This window comes from Athene cunicularia (genome assembly GCF_003259725.1).
Source record: "Athene cunicularia isolate RWA chromosome 2 unlocalized genomic scaffold, athCun1 chr2_part1, whole genome shotgun sequence".
Taxonomy (NCBI): Eukaryota; Metazoa; Chordata; class Aves; order Strigiformes; family Strigidae; genus Athene; species Athene cunicularia.
The window spans coordinates 124,758,635-124,782,380 of record NW_020799095.1 but is presented as its reverse complement, the minus strand read 5'-3'; the positions used below and the strand labels follow the sequence as shown (position 1 = coordinate 124,782,380).

General features: G+C 36.6%; 1 protein-coding gene across 3 annotated transcripts; it reads right to left on the bottom strand.

The window, feature by feature from the left end:
* Positions 1–2,929: 2,929 nt before the first annotated feature.
* LRRCC1 (leucine rich repeat and coiled-coil centrosomal protein 1) lies at positions 2,930–23,662 on the bottom strand. 3 transcript variants are annotated; one of them, XM_026843428.1, is made up of 19 exons: positions 23,480–23,662; positions 23,126–23,331; positions 22,725–22,790; positions 21,792–21,959; positions 20,060–20,229; positions 19,758–19,967; positions 18,786–18,988; positions 17,817–18,003; positions 17,343–17,491; positions 15,993–16,197; positions 12,812–12,951; positions 11,376–11,577; positions 10,175–10,360; positions 8,811–8,985; positions 7,896–8,059; positions 6,905–7,113; positions 6,582–6,719; positions 3,774–3,909; positions 2,930–3,161 (listed from the first exon to the last, which is right to left on the bottom strand). In XM_026843428.1, exons 1-19 carry the CDS (start codon positions 23,536–23,538, stop codon positions 3,039–3,041), a joined length of 3,096 nt encoding a protein of 1,031 aa, XP_026699229.1. In that variant the 5' UTR covers positions 23,539–23,662; the 3' UTR covers positions 2,930–3,038. The 3 variants fall into 3 exon arrangements, with proteins under 3 accessions (XP_026699229.1, XP_026699230.1, XP_026699231.1); XM_026843429.1 differs by lacking the exons at positions 23,126–23,331; positions 23,480–23,662 and adding an exon at positions 23,021–23,089; XM_026843430.1 differs by lacking the exons at positions 2,930–3,161; positions 3,774–3,909; positions 6,582–6,719 and having other exon boundaries at positions 7,089–7,295.
* Between the last annotated feature and the right edge of the window lie 84 nt (positions 23,663–23,746).

Here is a 23,746-nt window from a genome sequence, read left to right as displayed (position 1 = left end):
GCACAGGCCGGGGGCCCGCCTCAGGGCGGGAGGACGGGGACGTCGGCGACAGACCCCCGCGCCTGAAGAGCCCCCACAAGCCTGCCCTTCTCCACCCCGTAGCTTCTCGTCACGCCCTTCCGCGTTTGCATTTGATATAAATAAACCGGATTAATGATAAACTACGTTCTCCCATCGCCCGAGGCCCGACGCAGGACACGCTGATGGCCTGGCGAAGGGCACTGCGAATGGCGGGTGCTTACCGAGTCCCTTGCAGGGGGTTCCGAATAGACTCTGCCTCTAACCTTCACTGGGGTACGCCTTCAGTTACCTTCGGGTAACAGCTGAATTTAAAGACCACATAGCCCGAGAATTCAAGAGGTGTCCTTTAAGAAAGAAAGGCCGTTGGGAAAAGACCCTCCGATCCCCCATGACAGCAGGCAGGGGAGCACGTTATGAAGGGACATTACACGGAATGTGCCGTGTCACAGAGGAGCTCTACCTTCACAGATCATCGCATGTATAGGAGCAAGCAGGTACACACTCCGGACATTGAATCGCATCCCTCCTGCTCTGAGGTAGTACAGGAGTTTCCTGACACATTCAATATTGATTTAAATAGATGGGTTATCTCATCTAGAAATGAAAAAAATCCCAATCTAATAACAATTAGTTTTAAATTGTCATGATTAATGCAGGAGAAAATGCCTTGCATCTGACAAGGTTAGAATTCACATTTTGTTTATATATATATATATTTTTTTTTTCTTTTTTTTACCTTTCATCAGGCTGAAATTTATCCTTGTGAACAGGTAGATTTGGCACAGCTTTGACCTACACCATGTTTTTATTGTTTTATCATTTTGAAGGTAGAAATCATTAATATCTGTTAAAAGGCTCTAAAGCAGCCATGTAAGCATAAAGAGGGAAGCAATGCCAAAACCAGAATTAGCCACAAGAAAAACAAGCAATCCAAACCCTACTGATGTATGTATCCAAGCGTGAGATTTCTGAGCCAACAGCGAGGAACAGAATTAATGTTAAAAACAGTAAAAATGCCCTGTGATTAAATTAGAAAATAGTTTTTCCTCCAAAATTTTAATTCCAAAACACTGAGCTGGTATGTAGAATTGAAGTGGGGTAAGTTCTTTTACTTTTCTGGTACATTCCAGGCATTCAATTACTTGACCCAAAGTGTAGCTGGGTCAATTAATAAGCAAAGAAGCAGCATCCAACGAAGCACTTGATAAACATGACAGAAAAGCCAGTGATACCCATTTAAATACCATAGAACAGCTTTCCAGGTGAACATTTCCTCACATAATGCAGCTCCTAAAGAAGCAGGAGTGTGTAGAGCACAAGGTAAGAATGAGGTAATTTTTTTCTGCATTTAGATAACATTGATATATTTGTGTCAGGGAATCAACAGATCACTGATATGCCAGCAGACCAATAAATCAGGCTCATTTTCAACTTCGCAGCAAAATTTAGTAGACTGACATTCATTAACCCAGCTGCGCTAAGAGTTGTTTCTTGCACCTTGCTAACCACCATGTTAATTTTTACATACTATCAACTGTCTGCATGGATTCAAAACAGTCAGTCCTTAGCCTCTATAACCCACCTGAGCTGAGAGTACACAGTGCTCCTCAGCACTGATTGCTCCTGTTCTTGGTGGCCCCAGGGGCCAGGTGCAGGAACTCTGGATGCAGGGAGCTAGAGCTGGAGCAAGTGTCTGCCTTCTGCTGCCACCCACAAATTTGGAATCTTACGCTTTTGTAAGACCATGCAATCTGTAGACAATTCCCAGCCCTCCACCTCCACCCTTGGACAATGTTACTGTGCAAAGTGGGGCAGGGATATTGTTTTCCCAGGCCACAGCAGGTGCCTTATTCAGTTGGTGGGTGGCTTTTTAAAAAAAAAAAAAAAAAAAAATTTGCCGCAAGAGCAGTCTGTTCCCAGCTCTCAAGGTTGTGCTTTATCCAAGACTGGTCACTGACTATCAGCAAGTTGTTTTTTCTGCCACAGCCTCTTGCTTTGAAATTGTGCTTGTGTTTTCAAGGCCTTTGTTAATCCCGTGCTGAAACTGCACCTCGTAACAAGAGGCAGCTGATATCAAATCTCTAGTTCACATAGCAAGTTCTCATAACAAGCTGGCAACAAGCCCAGCAGGCCTTACACAGTTAGCTAAAGGCCAGGGCCTTTTACTAGCACTAGTGCTTTTACGGGGCATAAAAATGCATATACAGGTATACCACATCCATGTGCTTACACCAGGGTTCTGAGTAAGCTGATGGTAAAGTCGGCTTAGTGGCAACAGGGCTCTGCTTTAGCTCCTGCAAAGTGGAAAGTGAGAAGAAATAGCTCCACCTGGTGCACAGACAAATAACTAATTTTACTACTTACTATTTTACTTACTACTGCGGCATTGAACACTTGAGTATGACATAGTATAGTAACAGTTTAGGATCCTCTGAGAACAAATCAAATGAAAATAAATGGCTGAGTACAGTGGAGAGGATAGTCTCCATCATGAAGGAAGTATAATGGTCATATTAACATAAGGCTTATGATTAGCATCCAGAAGCAGCTTCGTTTATTATCTCCTATTCTTCAAAAGCCCAATAGGAAGCTTCTTGCTTTAGAGAACCAAACTATGCTGCCAAAAAAGACAGTCTAAGTTGCAGGAGTCATGCACTCCACATCAGCAGTGGCAGATTAAACATTTTCAGGTAAATTCTTGGATCTCTCATTACAAGAATCTTTAGCCCAGTGAAGCAAAGCTCCAAGCTCTTGTCTTAAAGACAAAGTCCCAAACTTATTTTCCTAATTTCATATGATACTATGCTTCTATATATGTGTTTTGACCCATTTTGACAAAACAGGTAAAAATAACCGAAGGTTAGAAATAACTATTTATTATAAAAATAATGTAAAAAAAATTGTCTTATTCCTGAACCATCAAAATATATCACAGAGAATTCAGAAAACAAAGAATAGTGCATTTTAGAGTATGAATTTGCTTAAGTTTGTGTAATAAGTGACTATATTAATAATCTTCAAAGATCTTGCTGAATATCATCCAGTGCATGTGTAAGTCGTCTTATTTTATTTTCCATGGCTTTTTTATTGTTTGCTGTTTCCTGCAAAAGCTGCCGCATTTCTTCTTCAACATAGTAAACCTGAAAGAGCACACAGAGATCAAATAGAATTCTTGCTTTTCCTTAATATGCCTAAAACCATAAAATCTTGGCAATTTTCAACACTGATAAGAAATGTAAGAGTTACATACTTATGTTTAAATAAGCAGTGCACTACTTTTGAGAGTGGATGCAGTAGCAGAATTTTGCTTTAAAAAAAGTACTAGTTTGCTAGGAGATAGTAATGTGTCAAACCCAAAATACCTACTATGCAGAAAAAGCACCAGCTGTCACACTAAGGAAGAATGCAGTATATGACAGGAACAGTAAGTGTTAATGCTGGTATTGGTGAGTTAAATGGATTACCTGGCAAAATCACCATTATTCTTGGCTGTATAGGTAAGGAAATGTTTAGCTATCAACTCATAACAGCTACATAGCACACAGCTTTAGTTTGCTTGAATACAGAACCTCATGATGGTACAGTTCTAGAGATTTTCTTGCTGTGTAAAGATCAATTACTAAACCAGGGTTATTTCCATCCAGAGATTAGCCAGATAGATAGAAACAGGTGATTTGCAAGCACCACTGTTGTAGCAACCATAGAGTAAAAATGCAAATAGAGTATACATATAAATGTAGTATTAAAGTTACTTTTTCGTTTGCTGCTTCAATTTGTTTTTCCTTTTCAGTTGCCAGCTGCAATAGTTCTTCCTGATGAGCTGCCAACATTGACTCAAGTTGTTTTCTAAAAGCATCATCCATTTCATGAAGTTTTTCCACAGCAATCCTAAAAAAAGATAACTAATAATTAAAAAAAGTCACAATCCTGCAAACAACTGAAGTATTCTGGTTTGACCAATTCTGCCTTTGATAAGGTTTTAATAACATAGGCACGAAGACAATTATTTCAACATCAGAAGATGTCCCGTTTTCTCTACGTGTTCTAGTTTTATGCACCGTGTTTAGGGCTTCTGCTAACCACTAGCAACACAAACATTCAGGCTTGCTACTATCAACATGGATAAGAACTCCACCTGTTTACAAAGATCTACTCATCACATTTTTACTTCCTGAGAAGTCAATGACTGAGCTATGCAATCCTGTAAACCGTGTCTCAGAAACAGAACAGTGTCTGCTTCACAGTAGTGAAGCATTTCCTTGACTCCAAGCAAATTCTGGTTTTAGGGGACAATTCTAAATTATGTGGCAACAAAAGGTAAGGCAAATTATTCCACTATACAATTAATTTACAACAAAATAGCATTATCTGGGGCAAAATTTCAGTTTCACTACTGATCTTCCAATTCCAAAACCTAGTCCTACTGACTATTTGAGGTAGTTGGCTTTTGTTTTTCTTTTTTTGGGGGTTGGATTTTTTATTTATTTGGTTTGTTTTTTTAAAATCAAACTTGACCATCAAGGTATTTTCTTTCATTTATTAATCAGATAACCTTCCTTAAAATAATAGTGAAAGTGTAATTAATCAAAGCATTTAATTAAAAAAGGTGAAGCAAAAAACCTTAGTCATACTAGCTTACTCTTTCAGTAACAGTGTGGTTGTTATCACTACTAGATAAATATGCAGTCTTACTAACTAGCTAATATTTTCTAAAGAATAGTTGAGAGGAAGGAAGAAAATAAGATAAAGTGGCCAAAGAATAAAGTAAAAATCATACTAACAAGCTGAGCTCATGACAGGCAGCAGTCTACCATACTTCTGCATAATGCCAGAAGCATCTTAAATAAGTGAGCATCATCTAAGTTCCTGACTATTAATTTCTGGGTTATGAGTATTTGTTTCTGTATTATCTCATATTTACTATTAACTGCTCGAAAAAGTTTACAAGAGGAATAATAAAAGAAATTAAAACCTGTTGCTACTTGTATGAGAAGAGAATGACACGTAACTTATGAACAGTCTGTTTGGCCCAGACGGAAATATTAAGACACCAAGTTGGGTGGGAGTGTTGGTGTGCTTGAAGGTAGGAAGGTTCAACAGAGGGATCTGGACAGGCTGAATTGGTGGGCTGAGGTCAATTGTATGAGGTTCAACAAAGCTAAGTGCCAGGTCCTGGATCTGAGTCACAACAACCCCACGCAATGCTAAAGGCTTGGAGAAGAGTGGTTAGAGAGCTGCCTGGCGGAAAAGGACCTGAGGTGTTGGTCAACAGCTGGATGAACATGAGCCAGCAGTGTACCCAGGTGGCCAAAGCAGCCAATAGTATCCCGGCTTGTATCAGGAACAGAGTGGCCAGCAGGGACAGGGAAGGGATCTTACCCCTGTACTCGCACTGGTGAGGCCACACATCAAGTACTGTGTTCAGTTTTGGGCCCCTCACAAGACGACAGACATTGAAGTGTGTCCAAAGGTCACTGAAGCTGGTGAAAGGTCTAGAGCACAAGTCTTATGAGGAGCAGCTGAGGGATCTGGGGTTGTTTAGTCTGGAGAAGAGGAGGCTCAAGGGAGACCTTATTGTGCTCTACAGCTATCTGAAAGGAGGTTGTAGTGAGGTGGGTGTGGCTCTCTTCTCCCAAGTAACAAGTGATAGAACAAGAGGAAATGGCCTCAAGTTATGCCAGGTGGGGTTTAGACTGGATATTAGGAAAAATTTCTTCACTAAAAGGGTTGTCAAGCATTGGAACAGACTTCCCGGGGAAGTGGTTGAGTCACCATTCCTGGAGATAATTAAAAGACATGTAGATGTGGCACTTAGGGACATGGTTTAGTGGTGGACTTGGCAGTGTTGGGTTAATAGTTGGACTCCATGATCTTAAAGGTATTTTCCAACCTAAATGATGCTATGATTTATTAGTATTGTTGTGATACATACTGAGGATCTGTCCTAAATTATCTACACAGTGCACAAGGTATTGTCATCATCCTGCACAGACCTTAGTGAGGCACTATGGTCTCTCTCATAAGCCCAAATGCCAGCCACAGTTGCCTGGCTTGACCTGTGATGTGCAACCAATTTGTCCCATGTATCCTGGTCATGAGCTAGAAGGTTCTAGACAGGCTCATGCTCAAAGAAGCCTGGCTACAGACTGTAAGACTGTGCTTCATGTGCACAAGCATCTTCACTACATGACTCCAGTCAGCATGTGTGATGACTGTAGAAGAATTGCTATCATGTAAGTGTGACATGGAGTTTTCTCACAGAGGTAAACCAAAAGTGACTGGGCAGGAATGAGTGTAGGTTCCACTTATTTCAAAGAAAATGATCACACAGCTAAGAAGTTTAAAGGATGAGTCCTGTAACAATACTAGTACCACAAAGTTAAGTCACCTGTATAGCAAGAATTACTTCTATGCACACAGAGTTTGCAGCACCTGGGCTCACCCAGTACTTAAAAAGGTATCTCACATTCTTTCACCATATAATAAGTATACAAATATGTTAGGTTAACAGAACAACTCTCTAACTGAGCAGTCACAAAATAAGCTATTAAGATATTCACCTCTGAGTCTGAAGACTTTTATTTCTCTCTTCAATCAGCTTCTTTTCTTTGATATCGAAGCTCTCCTTCATTTGTTTAACCTGCACCTCCAGCTGGCTTAATAGTTCTCCTTTACCTTGCCACTTCTTTTTCAGTGCACTGAAAATCAAATGCACATATTTATAATTAATGTGGATGTATTTTAATAGGAGGACAGAAAAAAAGTTTTCCATGCTTCCATTTTTCCACATTTCTGTGGGTTTTAATAGCAAACAAGTACTCTCTGAACACAGAGTAACTTCAGAGAAGTGTTGCATACTATTATGATTCCAAAGAATTATTACCTGTGTGCATTCTTAATGCTGTCAAGTTCTACTTCTTTTTCTTCTAGCAGTTGCTTTAATTCCTCTTTTCTTTCATTTTGCCTTTCTAATTTTTCCATTATCTCTTCAAATTCAGCAGCTTTTTCATCCAACCGCACTTGAAAAAATTTCTGAGCTTCCAGATTTTCTTCATGCTGTTTTCTGATTTGTTTATCTTTTTCTTGTAAGCCCTTTATAAGATAAATATTTTAGAAAACAAACTCCCTTCATTTTAACTTTATTGTTACCCTTTAAGGGTATCTGTTTAGTCTGTGCTGGAATAAAGCAGACACAGACATGTGAAAGTTTACTCTTCCAATTGTATTATATGAAAAATACATAGTAAACTGGTAGCCAGTTAAATAAACTTCATCTGAAAGAAGTCAGAATTTAAAAAAGTCATCAAAACATAAATCTGAAATTGAAAACAAGTTAAGAAAGAGTTATTTAGAACTCTAATACAAGTTATTCTACATACACAAATCACTGAGCTCACATAACGTAATATTATGTTATGTGGCTGTATAGTTTAATGAGTAGCTCTGCTGTTCAAATATTTAGTCACAAGAACAAAATAGAGAATAAAGTATTTACATTGTAAAATAAACCTGAAGTGAAGTTTTTACATGTTTTTTTTTTTCCTTTTCTTTTAAACACACAGGAAGAATTATGCTATCCTAGGATATTCCTCTTTCAAAATTATTATCAAGAATAACTTGAATCAAGGCAAAGAAAAGAAAGGCTTTACATAAATATGGTTCAATGAGAGATTCAAAGTACATCTCTGTACACCAAGTTATTACAAAGCCCTCTTCTGCTCTCAGTGAAATCAACTGCCACTGACAGCCTGACTGTCCTTTCCAAGCTGGTACACTAGGAGGGCAGAGCCAGCTTTCTTTACTGCCTTTACAATAACTTTCAGGGCAAGTCTTAATTTTAATTAAGCATGCAAGTTGTCAGACACAGCACTTACTTCTTTTAATCTCCTAATTGTTTCTGTTTGATCGTCCACTATTTTGTTTTTAATTCTTATCGTATCACTGTCCTGTTCCTTTTGCTTTTTTAACGTCTCAATCTCATTTGTTAGAACTTCAATTTTTGCTTCCAGTTTTCCCCGATCTTGAGCAAGATGAGCTCCTAGATAAAACAGGATATTCACACTACAGCACTCATTTTACAGATGACCTCAAGATGTATAATGTTGTGGGGAGGTGAAGGTAAGAACCACCTTAAAAACCAAAACATGATCATTTTGCCACTGGAAACTGCCACTGTCGGGCTTTAATCTGTAGGCAGGTAACACTTAAAGAGGAAATGTAGAATTGAAGGCCTGTATTTTATCCTTTGACAACAACCCTGATAAAAGTCAACAGTAATCCTTACAGATCCAGCCAATCTCAAAGAGCCCGCAAGATAGTGCTGAGTCACATGAATCAGGGAAAAATTTAAAAAGCCCAAGCTTTTTTTCACCCAGTATTTACCAGGTGGTTGGTTTGGTGGTTATTTGTATTTTTAAGATATATATTGAAATTTTCTCATTAGGCTTATCTGATAGACAAATAGCATTACATAATACTATTTACAAATCCTTGTTTTCCCAGTTTCATATTTAAAAGTTCTTTGTATAACATTATGGCATTTTGACTTTTTGGGGAAATAAACTATATTGGCAACTAACTCCCACAACTGCTGTTATAGTTCCTATAATGGTCTGCATACTACAGAAAATCTACTTTTGCACATCATCTTTACAACTGGATAAGATCAAAAAGGCACCCAGAGACCCTGACATGATTACAACCATATTGGAGCATTAATCTGAAAGGTATGACATTGAACATCACCATTTTTTCTGCAAAAGTGAAAAAACCACCCCACATTATTTTACCTTGTTGTGCCAACTCTTGCCCCCATATTTTTCTTTCCATTTTTAATCCATCAATCACAGATTCCTGGGCTGTCAGCTGAGAAATAAGTTTTCCATTTTCCTTTTTCAAAAGTTCAAGTTGAACAGCCTTCTGTTTGTCTTCCTCAGTCACAGTTGCAAGTTCTCCAGTTCGACACTATGAATTGAAATTTCAAATCAATACTAAGTGGCTAGGAAAGTAATACTTATTAAGCAAATTAAGTTAACTAAAGAATATGCTGCTTGTAAACAGGATTCTCTCTGCATCTCTTCCCAGTAGTGAAGCACAAATATTTGCTTCAAATAGACATATTTCAATCTCAGAAAACTGTAAAACTGATTTCTAAGTAGCCATCTTAAATTACCAGTGCCATTATAAACACTTACTTAGAATTCTAAATGTACAAGTCAAAAAAAAAAAAGGAGAAACAAAGTCAAGATATAAAAACCAAATCGAAAACAGACAAACTGGGATGAACTTCCACTTCCCATGATATTTATCCTCAATTATGCAGGCTACTTTTTGTTTTACAGATTACGGCTGTTTTATATAGCCATTTTAAAATTTTGGTTTTAGCAGCATCACTGACTGGCAGGATCCTATTCTGCATAGCAACACGATGTTTGGACACCCCAACCACAACATGTAGGGAAGTGATTAGAAACAGCTGTGCAGGGGTTGTACTGCACAGAAATTTTAACATAAAGATGGACTGGATCCATACATGGACTGGATCACACAACAGCTGAGAAGTTATGTTTTCAAGATTTTGAAAAATTATTTACAGACAACGTAGTTCTATAATATGTTATCACACAGTGATCAGTAGTGTAACATAAAGCAACCATTCCCCTGGTACTTAACAATCAAATTAGACAATGAGTAGATAATGACTAATTCTGCTAATTTTATGCAACCCTGAGACACTAAGCTGCTAAAAACTACACTTGATTATTTGTCCAGGTTCATTTTTCCTTCACGTAGCGTAACAACTGCAGAACTATATTCCATTACTTTGAATTTACAAAGGGTCAGGACTATTAATGTAGGTTTTTAAATCTCAGTTTAGAGCGACCACTTGATTATATACAAACTGCTAGCAATTACAAGGCAAGTAGTGCACTTCTAAAGACACAAATGAGTCTAGATTTTGCTGTATGTGGAACAGTGTTTGTGAGGAACAGAAGTGGAAGACACGAGAATAAAGACTGATGCAGAGTACGAGCTTTTAGCGCAACAGGAAACATGTCTTTCAGTCAATCTACCTTGTATGGAATTGTTACTTTTATAGATAAAATATATGGTATTTTGGTAATATGCAGTTGAAATCTTTTGAAACAAGTACCTTTAGGTTTTCTGTCGCTTCTTCATTTGATTTTGTTAGTTCTGCAATCTTTGCTTTCTGTTCTTTCACTAGACTTGTCAGGTCTTGGATCAGACTTGCCATTTCCTTTTCCTTTTGTTCAAATTCAAAGAGGGCTCGTTTATGTTCAACTAGATCAGCAGCAACATTTTCAAAACCCTCTTTTACCTAAAGTTTTACAAGATAAGACTTGAAAAATGATAACATTTGGCAAAAGGGTGTATACATACACACAAATGAAATCTGAATTTCAAATAAAGGAAGAAATAGAAGTTCATCAACAGAATGTGAAATCAGTGAATATCTGAAACTGGTATTCTACTAATTTGTTGATGATATTTAAACTCAAAAAAAAATGGTTCTACTCAGCTACAAACTTGTAAAAGAAAAAAATAATTCATGGGTGGATGGGAAGCAGAGCAGAAAAACCACATTTTGGGAAATGAAAACAATGGATTGATTTAATCTCATTGTTAGATTAACACTGAAATCTGGAAAAATGAGCTTAAAGTTAATTCTATTTCTTTTCCTTGCAAGAGAAAGATTTGAGGTGTGAAAAAAAAATCCAGTCTTTTCTTTCTCTTCTCCTATGTATGCAAGTGGTTTAAAAGAAAACCAAGTATAAGGGAAGGTGAAGCATTTAAAATTTTATATCATTTAACATATAAAATAATGTGAAGACTAGCCATAGAAATAAGTTTTCTAAGGAATTTAGTAAGCAAGTTTTGAATTTGAATTTCAAAATGCATATCCAAAATTCAATTTTGAATAGATAAACTATATGGAACTTTATTATTAAATACACTAGTATATATGTAACCATAACCTTATGAAAACATCACAGTTTTTTACAGTAATTGAATATATTCTAATAGGTCAACATTTTTAAAAATTAATTGATACCACCAGATAGAAGTTTTTCTAATTTCTTTTGATTAACTTTTAGCTATGAACAAAAATGTTGGGTTTTTTGAGTGCTGACTTGGCATTTGGTGTCTAAGCTCTAATCACTGATCTTTCAAAGCTTATCACCAGTATTTTTAGATGAATCCTTGGGGCAAAGACCATAAGGATTTAAAAAAAAAAAAAAAAGACAAAAGCAAAAGACCAAACCCCAAAACTCAACACATTTAAGAGAACTACAACTTCACCTAGTTCGAGATTAAATTTCTCTTAGTCTTACCTCTTTAAACCGTTTTGTTTCAATAGTTAAAGCTAAGCGAAATTCATCTTCTAATTCTTTGTACTTCTGGTTTAATATATTAATTTTCTCCTGAAATTCTTTAACACGTTGTTCATGCCTCTGCTCCTCTTTAGCCATTTCTTTTGACAAAGCATCTTGAAATTCAGGTCCATTTAAAGCAACTCGGGTTTCAAGTTCTTTCCTGAAGTTATCAGACATATACTTGAGACAACAAGTATCTCACAATGCTGTTTCAATTAATTACCTTAGTATTTCTTAAAACGGATAATAAGTTACATAATAAATGGTATAAACTCCTTAAGTTTCACAGATTTCAGTCTGACAATGGCCCTAGGGTGAGGAGAAGTGTGTTGACTACTGTTACACACCTGAAGGAATAACAAAGTTTTGTTCAAACTTTTGTAGAAATTATTCAATTTTTTGCTGTAGTTCACATTTGTTTGCTTTGTTGTTAACAAAGATCTGGAAGAGACATCAGAAGCAGGGAAATGCACTGTACAGCCAGATACCCTCTTTTGCAGTCATTCTCTTCACCCTCACCCAGCAACTGTTGCTTCTCAGTCAGACCCAAAACCTGAAAAGCAGCAGCAGCAGGGACCTGAAGGGTTCCAGGATAAGCCTCCTTCCTGTCTGGAAGGATCTCTCTAGGAGAATGCTGAAGCAAAAGTACCTTGTACTTAAAGATTATTCTGTTCATCTGCTTTAAAGCTCAAATACAAAACATGTCCTCTGTCCTTCACATTACATCTTTTGGAGATTTATGAGATAAGAATTGGAAGTTCTCAAAACACAGCTGTCAGATTCTTCCCATCTAAACCTGCAGTTACCTTGGTATCTGAATACATTTATCCTTGTAAAATTTAGCAAGTGTAACCAGCTTATTTTATTAATAACCTCCCTCACATACTAGTATACAACAAACCACTTGTTGCTTTAGTTTGTACACATATTTGATTGCATAAGCTAAACAGTATAGAACTTATGTTCAAGTATTCTCCAAAAAAAGGAATTTTGAGAGGAAACAAGAAAACAGTCACAAGCCACCTGCTCACCCTAATGCAAGACACTGTAGAAGCTGACTTTTTTTGGAACACCTTGTGTTACTGTAGTGTATGCAGACCTTCAGACAATAATTCAAATGCGATTTTAATCCAGAAAATAACCAGATAAAAATAAAGATTAAGTATTTAAAATAAAAAGTTCAGCCATCCATAAGACAAGAACCTATCAAGTGAAGGGCCATAAGAACACAGCTGCCTACATGGACTTAGCAGTCAAGAATCTACAAGATATGAAAACATTCTTAAATGAGCAGAAACAAACAAACAAAACCACACCCACACTTTGCAGAACACGTTTAAACAAAACACGTTCACAACACTAGCATCTACTTGTGGAAGTAGAAGACCCCATACCTTTGCTCTTGTTCTCTTAATATAAGAAGTTCATGTAGTTGTTTTACCTTCTCCTTCTGTTGTCGAAAGGATATTCGAAGTAACTGTACTTCTCTTTCATTTGCTGATGCTTTAAGCTCTGCTTCTTGCACCTGTTTCATCTGTGTAGAATTCATAAAGAGAGAAGCAAGATTTTCTTAAAACCATAACATATTCTTCTATGTTATACTATAATACAAAGTAATAGGTGATTTTTAAAAGTTTTATACATGTCTGCCTGGGCTGTTATGTTCACAGCATACTCCACAACTGGCAGTATTTTTCACAAAACTTTATTATGTTATATAGCCCAAGACAAAGGAAGGTTATTTTTTTTCCTTTTTGCTCAATATATTTTGTCACACTTGCAGAAATTTAACATAAGATGTTTAAGTCTTAGCTTAACTTATTAAAAGACAGGGTAACTTTTATGAAGAACCAAGGACATTTACTAAATTTATAAAGAACTTGAAAGCATCCTGCAGAAGTGGAACAAGTGTATTGGCAGAATGATCTCAGTTACAAACTCTCATATTGTAATATGAGTTATTAGTTTCAAAAAAAACCATTTTTAGATGTATTCAATATGACTTTTTTAATGTTTTGAGTTATATTAGTTTTATAGTTTAAAAGTTGAAGAAAGCTGCTTTCTAAAGATTCTATCCAAAAAAAGGAGAATGAATATAAACACCAGGTGGCATACTACACTTTTTCCATTTGATGGAATTACTTATAAAAACTTACATTTTATAATCTTAAGCCTTTTATATACAAAGCTATCTTTTCTGACTCCACAAGTAGGATAAAAAATGAAAACAGTTATAAAGATTTTAATTACTTATGGAATGGTAATTCAGAATCAAGACATTTCAGAAGGCTGCAAGTTAGAATATGCAACAGAAACAGCAGGGATGATGTTCATGGAGATATTCTTATTCCTAATCATTACTTGCAGCATTCATCTCAATCCTTTTGTGCTCAGGCAGTGAGCAGTAACAACTATCTTGTCAACCTGTCCTAAGTAAAGCAAAGGATTTCCACATTCTGTACTTATACAATTCTAATCTCTTTGCTTTCCAGAGTATCAAATTTGTGAATGGTTAATAGACTACTCAAGAATACTCTGTCAGTTATCTAATGCAGAGCTAGAATGCAACAGAGACAACCCAGTTTACTTTCCAACTCTCACAAGAAAATAAAACAAAAATGCCCAACCCCCACAAAACAAAAACCAACAAAACCCCCTGCAACACAAATCTGTTTTCTTTCAAAATTCCATCACAACTCTCCGTCAACTTGATTTCTGAGCAATCAAAATGAGAAATAAAAAATTAAGGAACAGCTGTATGGAATGTCCTGCACTGACAAATAAAACATTGGAAATTGTTTATCATCTCCTGCAACATCCCTTAAGACACCTAAGTGCTGCTGCATGTTACGAGTTCCTGCTTGTGAATGCCAGAGGTATCTGAAGTTCAGAGTAGCTTCAATTGTACAAAAATTGGTGTGAGGCTTGAGTATGAAGCTAAATTCTGACATTCTACATGTTAAGCCTCTTCACAAGTAACATTTAGATGCATCCCACTGTACTCCTGTTGTTTTGTGGGTGAAGTGAAGTAATTCTCTCCTAAACTGAAGCACTTTAAAACAAAACCACATGCAAATAAAGAGTGCCAGAAAATAGGGCACACATTTAGATGCATAGCAACTTAATTTATCTTGAATCCCTTAAAGAAGTAATCTGGTAATGTTGACTGAAATCCTTAAACAGTGACTACCTAGAATAACCATAATTTACCACTGAAGCTAACTGCCAATGTGTACTATGAGAAAGCTCTATAAAGTATTATGGAATGTTAATTTTGGAGTTGATAAAATAGGCCAAAAGTATATTAAATCTGAGCATTCAAGAAGAGAATGTAGTCTCTAGAGCATCATGATTATTCTTTGAAACATAATTATTAAAGAGCATTTGCTACAGGATCTTAAATACAGGAACAAAGACCTTCCCTTTAAAACATTTTGCAGTTCATAAAAATTATGCTACTATCAAAAGAGATTACTTATTTCTAAAAACTCATTAAAGGAAAAATGAAAACCTCATACACCAATAAGGTATTTCCTTTCTTATAGGAAAAGAAAAACAAACAAAAAAAACAACCACTCTCCACATCACTAAATTTAATACTCGTCAAAGTGACAAGCAGATACCTAATCTAAACTGAAAGTCACTTCTAGATCCACAGTTACTCCAGAGTATTTATCAATAAGGAAGAAAATGAAAGAGCCACTCAAGTACCTAAACCTGAGCCTGTAGTGGAGAGTAGATAATCCATAGCTTGAATGGCACTTGCAGTTTGGCTGTCAGCACATAATCCCTGAGTCTGTTTCCTTTCAGGGTGTCTAGAGCACCAGACTAGCAGTTCAGAGACTTTTCAGGATGGATGTATTAGGATTCAGTTCTGTAAGTGGATGTGTTCAGTGACACAGGAATGGGCTGATACAGGAATACAATCAAACAATAGGAATAGATATTGGAGGATGCAGCATTTGGCCACTGAAAATTCACTAATTAATTATTCAGTCAGAAATAATAGCAGTATCTGGTCCCACATCTTGATCTTATGTCTTTGTACACTGAACAAAGTACCTCTGACAACAAAAGTATCATTATCTTCTCCAGCTGTAAAACCAAAACCTAAAAAATGCCAAACAAAAATCCCCAAACTAGAATCTTTAAAATAAATGCTCAGAAATTACTGTTCTGTTCACAATTAAAGCATCTAATTCTTTAGATCAGCAAAACAAACAGAACCACCAGATTTCCATCCTGCTAGCAAGATCTTTATTGATTTAATCAACTTTTTAAAAAACACTTGTCTTTGTTACTGTGTATTTTCAAAAATATCAACTATCAGTGTTAAGTACATGGGACTTGTTCTCCTTTAAGACCACATTACATGACATACTTCTATTTATAGGAGACATTAATTGACAATTAAAATGGATACTTGTTATTAACTACTACTATGTAGAAGAAAGCCCCAGGTTTATTGTGGAAAACTCAGACTTAAGGCTTGTAAAATCTAGTGTTTCTTAATATCTAGGACTACAGTAGCCATCCTGTTGCCATTGTATTATTTACTCATTAAAAGATATTTACCTCTATTGTTCGTTGCTGCAATCTCTGTGTCTCCATCTTGGAAAGTGTTTCTTCTAAAGCTTTCATGGCCTTCTGATGTTCTGCTTCTTTATTTCTTGCCTGATTTAACGCATCTGTCAATCTTTCAGTTTCACCTTTCAACTGTTGTACATCTGCTTGCAGTCTTGCTTTAACATCTCTCTCTTTCAATATCAACTCCTTCAATCTGAGAATAAATGCAATAAAGTTGTATTACAAACATTTTAGTATTTAGTTTGATGCCAAATACATTGAGAAGAATACATCAGTAAGTGTCATGGCACTGTATATTTTTCTTTGAGTTTTACTATTTACAGTACTGCCATGTCAAACTGTTTGAAAACATGTAAAATATTAGTGAAGTCATGTGTAGTATTACTATATGGAGATTCATTTTAAAAGAAACTGAACTGGAGACAACCTCATAGATAGGTCTTTAAGGAAATTACATTCCAGTATCATTTTGCTTTATACAGAAGTTGAACATACAGTAACAAATTGTAATTTAATAATTTTCTTAGGAAAACTTTGGAATACCCTTAAATATTCTAATGATTTTTGATATAACATCTTTCTCAAAAGAAAAGGAACATAACAATCTTCTTATCCAAGGTGGTAACAAATGAAGGTGGGAAGTGAACTTAAAACGAAAAAAAAAAAAGGGGGTGGGGAATAATCAAGTCAGTCATGGATGATAACTCAGGATGCACTTGGCTTGTTTCATCCTTACAGGAAAGAAAAAAAAAGTGTCTTTCATAACAACAGTTAAGAAAATGACAAATAGAGCAGACAACTCCAATCATAGCTGATAACAAACAATGCTTTGTCAGAAGGGAGAACTTTCGGAAAAAAGGATGCTGCTCAGAACCTGCAAGGATGATGACAGCAGTCTGTAGGAAGATATGCTAGGCCTCACTTGCACAACATACTGCCCACTGGCCAACTCTGGCCTGCCAGAAACATCTTTGTTCAAGTGCACTGTGCTGGAAAAAAAAGAATGCTGTATGTACAGGTAAAAAGGGAGACTGGGAATTGGAAGCAGAAAGAATGATATGAGACAGCTACTTGAGCTGAAAGACCAAGTACAATTATGATAGATTGATTAGAAAGTGATGGCTAGAAATGGAGGTGACATACTGATACTGTTCTGAGACAAGAACAGGAAGAAAGCTGCAGAGCTACAGAAAGGAATTTCATCAGGTAATACTGAGAGAAATTTTAGCTCTACTTTGTGATTATTTTCCAAGTGTATTGTTTAAAGCTGTTCTGAATTAAAAAAACCCCACCAAAACAAAACAATGAAACAAACTCACTACAGCACTGTTTCCCTACCTGTCTGTAGTGTATACAGCCATACTCTGAATATTCTTTTCTTCTTTTGCATGTTTCTGTAGCTCTCTGACATGCTCTATTAATTTCTTCTCTGCTTGCTCTGCTTTCCATCTCCTTTCTTTCTCCTGATCCAGTTCTTGAATCAGCACCTTAGCAAGAGTGTGGTAAGCCATCAACTTACTAGGAAACGTTCAAATGTAGCCAAAAGTTACATTCATAATTGTAGAGCAAGTATTCTTTGTTTTTCTGGAATTCATGGATGATAGAGTAAAGTGCAAGTGGCCAGGCCAAAAACCCCCACAAAACTGGAACAAATAAATTCTCTTCCAGCTGACACTACAAGAACTCCACTATTTTTGATACTATCTAAGACACAATTATTTTTGTCACTTCCAGTTTTAGTTTCACCAGGAGACATATGCATGGCTCCAGGTGAAGAAATACTCATTTAACTTGATAAGATGCAAAACATACTCGATATGTTGATTCCTCTGTGGCATTTGAATTAATTTCTTCTACTTTTTCTATATTGCTGTGTCTTCCAGTTAATATTTCAGCTTTTCTTCCCACTACTTCCAAGTCTTGAGCTTCCAATGATGAATTGACATGAGAGTTTCTCTGACTGGAGTGTGGACACTTTGAGGAACTCTTCTTCTCTTCCCTATAATAGCAGACCATCAAGGTATATTTAAGAACATGCAGAGGTTAACCAGTAACAGTGGATTCAGACATTTTTTCAGGCAGAATAAAATTTTACAGTTCTGTGTAGATGTTGAACTGTACAGAGTTCAAAACCACATAGAAAATTTTCAAGCAGATCATAAAACAAACAGCTAAATCCAAATCTTCAGCTGTAAAAATAATATCACTAGTAGATGCTATCTGAAAAACATCTTACGATCACACAGATTTGAAACAGTTTTAGAGAAGCAGAGTAGCTGTAGAGCTCCAGTGGCTGACTAAACTAACTTGTTCCAATTTATATCATCTTCTATGATTTACATAATAAATATCAGAAGTGATGTGAACTATTATGGCATCCTTAGTTTCATCACAAAACATGGACAGTTATATCCTTGACCACTGCTTTGACACCCTGAATCTTTTATTTTTATTTTTCAATGACTCATTTCTTCTCTCTGTGGTAACAGAAGAATTCTCCACAATTTAAAACAAAGAGGAAAATACAAGCTGTTAGAATTCTGAAAGTGTTTGTTTTGGAATCTTCAGTTCAATTTCCTTTTCACCTAAAGAAAGAAAATGCTCATACAGGAATAAAATGACTGAGTGAAGCCTCAGTGGCTAGTAAGTTTTAGAGCATTAACAACTGAGTTAATTTATCCAACCTACCGCTTTCAGCAAAATGTTTCAAGTCAGACTACATTCACTTGGACAATATTCATCTTAATTCGTTTTGGTTTTATATGGCAAAGACTGGGATACCTGTCAGTTATTTTGTCCTTAAGATGATTTGCATGACACCTAGCAGATAAGGTAGTTCTGCGGTAAGTAGGGATCTTGCTTCTTTTCACAACCTTTCTGTTGTTCTCTTTCCCACTATCATTTTCACTCTCAGAAGTTGGATCTGTATCTCTCTTAGCTTTGAGGACATTTGGAGGAGCTTCCTTTCTGGAGGTATCAGACACCTAGGGACAGATGCAAGTTTTATGTATGCATTTTAAAATTTCCAGTTGGCTAATTTCTCACATTACTCAGGTGCTATTTTTAAGTTCACACAAAATAATTTTGACAGAAAAGTAAATAATTGCTTCCAAACAACCCTTTCTCTCCTTGCTAAAGCATTTTGTTGTTTTAAAGATAAAATAAACCCTACAGAACAGCATGCCTGAGAACACACAGTTGTATCTTTTTGAAATACCTGAAGTTGGGTAAAATCCTTAGGCACAGAAGCTTGGTGCGATATGTAAAATAAATACTGTATTTAAAACCAGAAAAATCTTGCAAACATGCAAGGTACACCACAAACTGTTACAAAAACATACCTGACAAACATATCAGACCAACTTGACCTATTAGCAAAATTAATTTCCACAAACTCTATAATCCAGGTACTTTGCTGCATTTCATATTCTACTCTGGTTCAGTTACTATATTGATGGCTTCAGGGTAAAAAACAGAAACAATTTTCCAATATAATATGATCAGATACGTTTTCCTAGTCTTACACTATGTTTGTTATTCAGTATGAAAGTTTTTGTGATTCAAAAGCTTCACTTCTAAAGACTTGTTTTTATTTTATTTTCAGTTTCTCAAAATTAAGAACACATTAGCATGAAGTCAGCACATGCATACCAGTAGAAATGTTCCAGTCTGTCCCAGCAAACTTTTACATTATCAAAAGGTACACCTCATTTTACAACAAAACCTTCTGTGCAATCACAGAAAAAACCTCACCTTTTGCAGTATCTGTGAAATTTGATCTTCTATTTTCTTAATCCTCACCTCACTGTATATTTTATCAAGTTCAGCCTTCTCTGGTTCTGAAGAAGAGACAAGCTCTGTAGAAGAGCTGACAGCACTTTGTACTGGTGTTCTTGTACGCTGACGAAAATGAGCTAATGCCTGGTCAATATGTGGTGTCATCACTGGTAAGGTAGCATAGTTCTAACAAATAGAGCCCTAAACATTAATGAGTTGCATGCAATATAAAAATGAAATATATCAATTTTAAAATCAGTACACACAAACTATGGCACCTGATCTCCGGATGAGGGGCACCCAGATGAAGCCAAACAGCCCAAAATGTCTTCTAAACACTGCAAGTTTGAAGAGCTTTCTTCTGCCATGTCCAGTAGTTCACCAGAAATACTTCGTCCATCTAGAGCTGTTAGCTGGGGCAACGTCTGAAGAACAGTTTCTCTATAACCTTGAGGAAAAGACCACATTTAAATTGAAATTAATCTCCAATGGAGATGCCTCGTGCATTTTAGGTACCATGTTGTCTTAAATTATTCACTGCATTTTTAATAGAAGAAAAAAAGTAGTGAGTTATCTACAAGTCTCACCTTTCCCCACCCATAAGGCTTTCAACAGACAACATTACAAAACAAATTAACTGGGAAGCTGCCTGCCTTGTCCCGGTCTGCACAGGGATTTACCCACCACCATCAGCATTCTGCAGCTGCACAGACAACATTTTAATGTCAGCCTACTGCACCACAACAGTTGTACCAGGTGCAAGGACAGATAAACATAATGGAAAGTCAAGTTCTGAAAGGGCTTAGATAATGTCATCCTTTTTCAGTGAATGACATAAGGTGTTATGAAACTGTAAGGCATTGAAGTTAAATTTCTTTAAATTAATAGAATTTAAGGGCCATCAGGTAGATACAGAGAGGTACATAAAAACTTACAGAAGAAAACTAGTGGAATTTTCTAAGTTATCCAGGTAACTTCAATAGTCCTGTTACTGCTTCTATGATGCCTGAATGCATTTGTAAAATTTGTTTGTGGGTGCTTTTGAAAACATTACCCAAGTCCTTATTTACCTTCCCTCAATTATCTCTGAGGTTTCTTTCCAAGAACTGTACACACATTACACCTGTACCAGTTACATGCTCATATGGTTATTTTTGTATCATTGTAATTCCTACTGTTCTACTTTTTGTAATTAAATTATCTTTGAGCTGTCCCAAAAGTATCAATGCTCCACTTCTACCTTCCTGTAGCAAATTTTTCCCTTCTCTTATACACAAACAAAGAAAACAAACAAAATCCGCACCAAAACAGGATGCTACAATTTAATTTGTTTGAACACAGGGTGTAATATTTAAACAGTGTAAAAGAACCTACCCCCAAACTGGAAGCTCTAAGCAATGCAACTGAAAATGATGTATCCACACACTTTCCTCCAACTTGTCTCCACACTGCCTATTGAAGTCCCTGCCTACTATTTTGATGAAAATGTTAATTACTACAGAGCATCTTACGAGTCTCTCACTGTTTAATGAAGCTGTGGGAAAAGGAGAATGAAGGCTAATAGTGCTTATTACTGATCTTCCTCTTAAGGTCTTCCAGCAGTAGACCATCTACTTCCCATGCCTGCCCTCCTTCTATATAGTGTAATATTTCTATGTACATTCTTCAGATTCTCCACCCATCTACCTTATAATACTAATACACCTTTCCTCTTATTTCTGCAATACTTTATCTTCCCAGCACTCTTTATCTCTCTCCTGCCTTAACCCAAAATAATATGGGAAAAGCTGAGCCTTATCAAAGCATACAAGTCACAATTTTGAGATATGCCTGGGGGAAAAGGAAAAAAAAAAAAAAAAGAAAGAAAACAAATTAATTTTGACAAAATCTAAATTTCTGAAGGCTGGCCAATTTATGAATGAATTTCCAAGCTTCAGAACCTGGCTCACAGCTTAAGAGAAATCACTGACCTAATGAGCACACAGTGTCTACCTAACATGAGATCCATACCTGATGTGAAACAAACTGGATTGGCTTTTCCATTTTTTTCCAGTGTCAGATTCGTCAAACAGCACAGCCCCTTTGTGCACTGAAGTAAGTGATTAATATTGTTTACACAGTTGCTGTGAAGGTCAATATGGCTAATCTTATGACTGGTTCCATGAAGGCACTGCAATCCTGAAAATTTGAGAAAAAACACAAAATAATAATTTCTTCTATGATCTTAGACTACAGGGTTTATAAAAAAATGGCACTTTATTGAAAAATATTCAGTAAGTAATACATTTTAACTGGAAATTATGTTAACAGATTTTGCTCCCTATCCTTATCTACATATATTAATTAGCTACACTGCTACTCAGTACAACACTTAAGCCAATTATGAAAGATAACTTTCTTTAAAGACACAGATTAGTTTCTAACTGTTAAGCATATAAAAATACAAATTTTGCTTTAAGTTCCTTTTTATAACTCAGTCCATTAACAAAATTGTTACCAATATTTTTATTTTCTTTTACAAATTCCCTTTATTCTGTAGCTTAAAACCTTAGTTAGAAGCAAAAATTGACAACTGCAACAAATAGATTTAGAATAGATTCGTATCCAAAGTTGCATTTTTGTCCTATAAAAAGGAAAAATATTAATATTTTGGAAATATCTTCCAAAACTACTGCATTTTTCAATTTGGAAATAAGTTTGAAATGTTTATTGTACTACTTTGTGAACATGCTCAGTCCCACCAAATACAGAATAAACTCCAGTTCAGAACAACCCTTAATGTTAGAAACTTGAAAGATGAGAGTAGCAGCAATTGCCACCTTTAGTAGCATTATTCAATTGGCTGAACTACTAGAAACTTCTAAAAATACACTTTGTCAAGTTTTTCAAAATTAAAGTGAGACAAATTCTTTTTATTGCACTGCACATGCCAGAGTCACTTACCAGAGAGATCATGTATGCGATTGTAAGACAAATTCAGTATAGTTAAATTAAAGAGTTTTTCCAGTCCTAAATAAATTGAGAAAAAAATAGTTAAGATTTTCTGAGGAATGTGCTGTTCTCATCCAGTCAAAATTTGCAAAGTAAGCCTTTAAAAATCATACAAATTGTGAAAATAAACTATGATCATAAAATAAAAATAAATTTTTTCTTCTAAAGGCATTTTGCTATGAGAAAGCCTATACTGACTATGTAGTCTTTTCAAAATTTACGTAAGATGGCTAGTAGCTCATAGTAACTTCGTAAAACCTTAATTATATGCATACTTCCCATAAGCAAAATTTAACACAACTCTTAGAAAAGCTTCAGGAGTTGCTAAATGGACAGAAATAAATATCGCAGACCCTCCACTTTCGTTAGCAGGTTACAGGATAAGCTTAGGGTGCGCAGATTAGCCAGGGAACTTAGCCCCTCGATCCGGCGTATTTGGTTTGATGACAGATCTAAATGCTGCAGATTCCGGAGGTGGCTGAGCCCCTCGATTCTGGCGATGCAGTTACAGTGCACGTTGAGCGTGTGCAGGTCCGAGCTCAGGGAGACCTCCAGCAAGCTGCGAAAGAAAGGCACCTGTTATCAGCCGCACACCTTCATTCCCGGGCTGCTCTAACCAGCACCCCACCACGGCGTCCCCGCACCCCAAGGGCTCAGTTCCCCACGGCGGCTGCAGTGGGTCGCCTCGCCTCCCGCGAGCTCCTCACCTCTTAAGGCCTTTATCCATGAGGCTGAGCTCGCCGGCGACAGCGCGGTGCCCCGCCATTCCACTGGATCACCCGCACAAACCACCACTTCCCTTCAAACTTCCCTCGTCTCCCTAACGGCAACGCTCCGTGCTTTACGGCTAAGACGCAAACCCTTCACGACAACCCCACCGCAAAGCAGCGCCTTCCCGCTTTTTTCCCCGCCTCCCGCCGCCGGCAGTGGCGCACGCGCACAGCCGCCCGCGAGGCCGCGCTCCGCCCGTCGCT

Bases quoted from the DNA above. Each gene is read 5' to 3' on its own strand.
- LRRCC1 (XM_026843428.1), bottom strand. From the start codon at position 23,538: ATGGCGGGGCACCGCGCTGTCGCCGGCGAGCTCAGCCTCATGGATAAA. The intron at 19,968-20,059 runs GTGCCATAGTTT...TCTATTTGTTAG, and splicing joins GCCCCTCATCCGGAGATCAG to AACTATGCTACCTTACCAGT. The intron at 8,986-10,174 runs GTACTTGTTTCA...TTCAATTCATAG, and splicing joins AAGCGACAGAAAACCTAAAG to TGTCGAACTGGAGAACTTGC.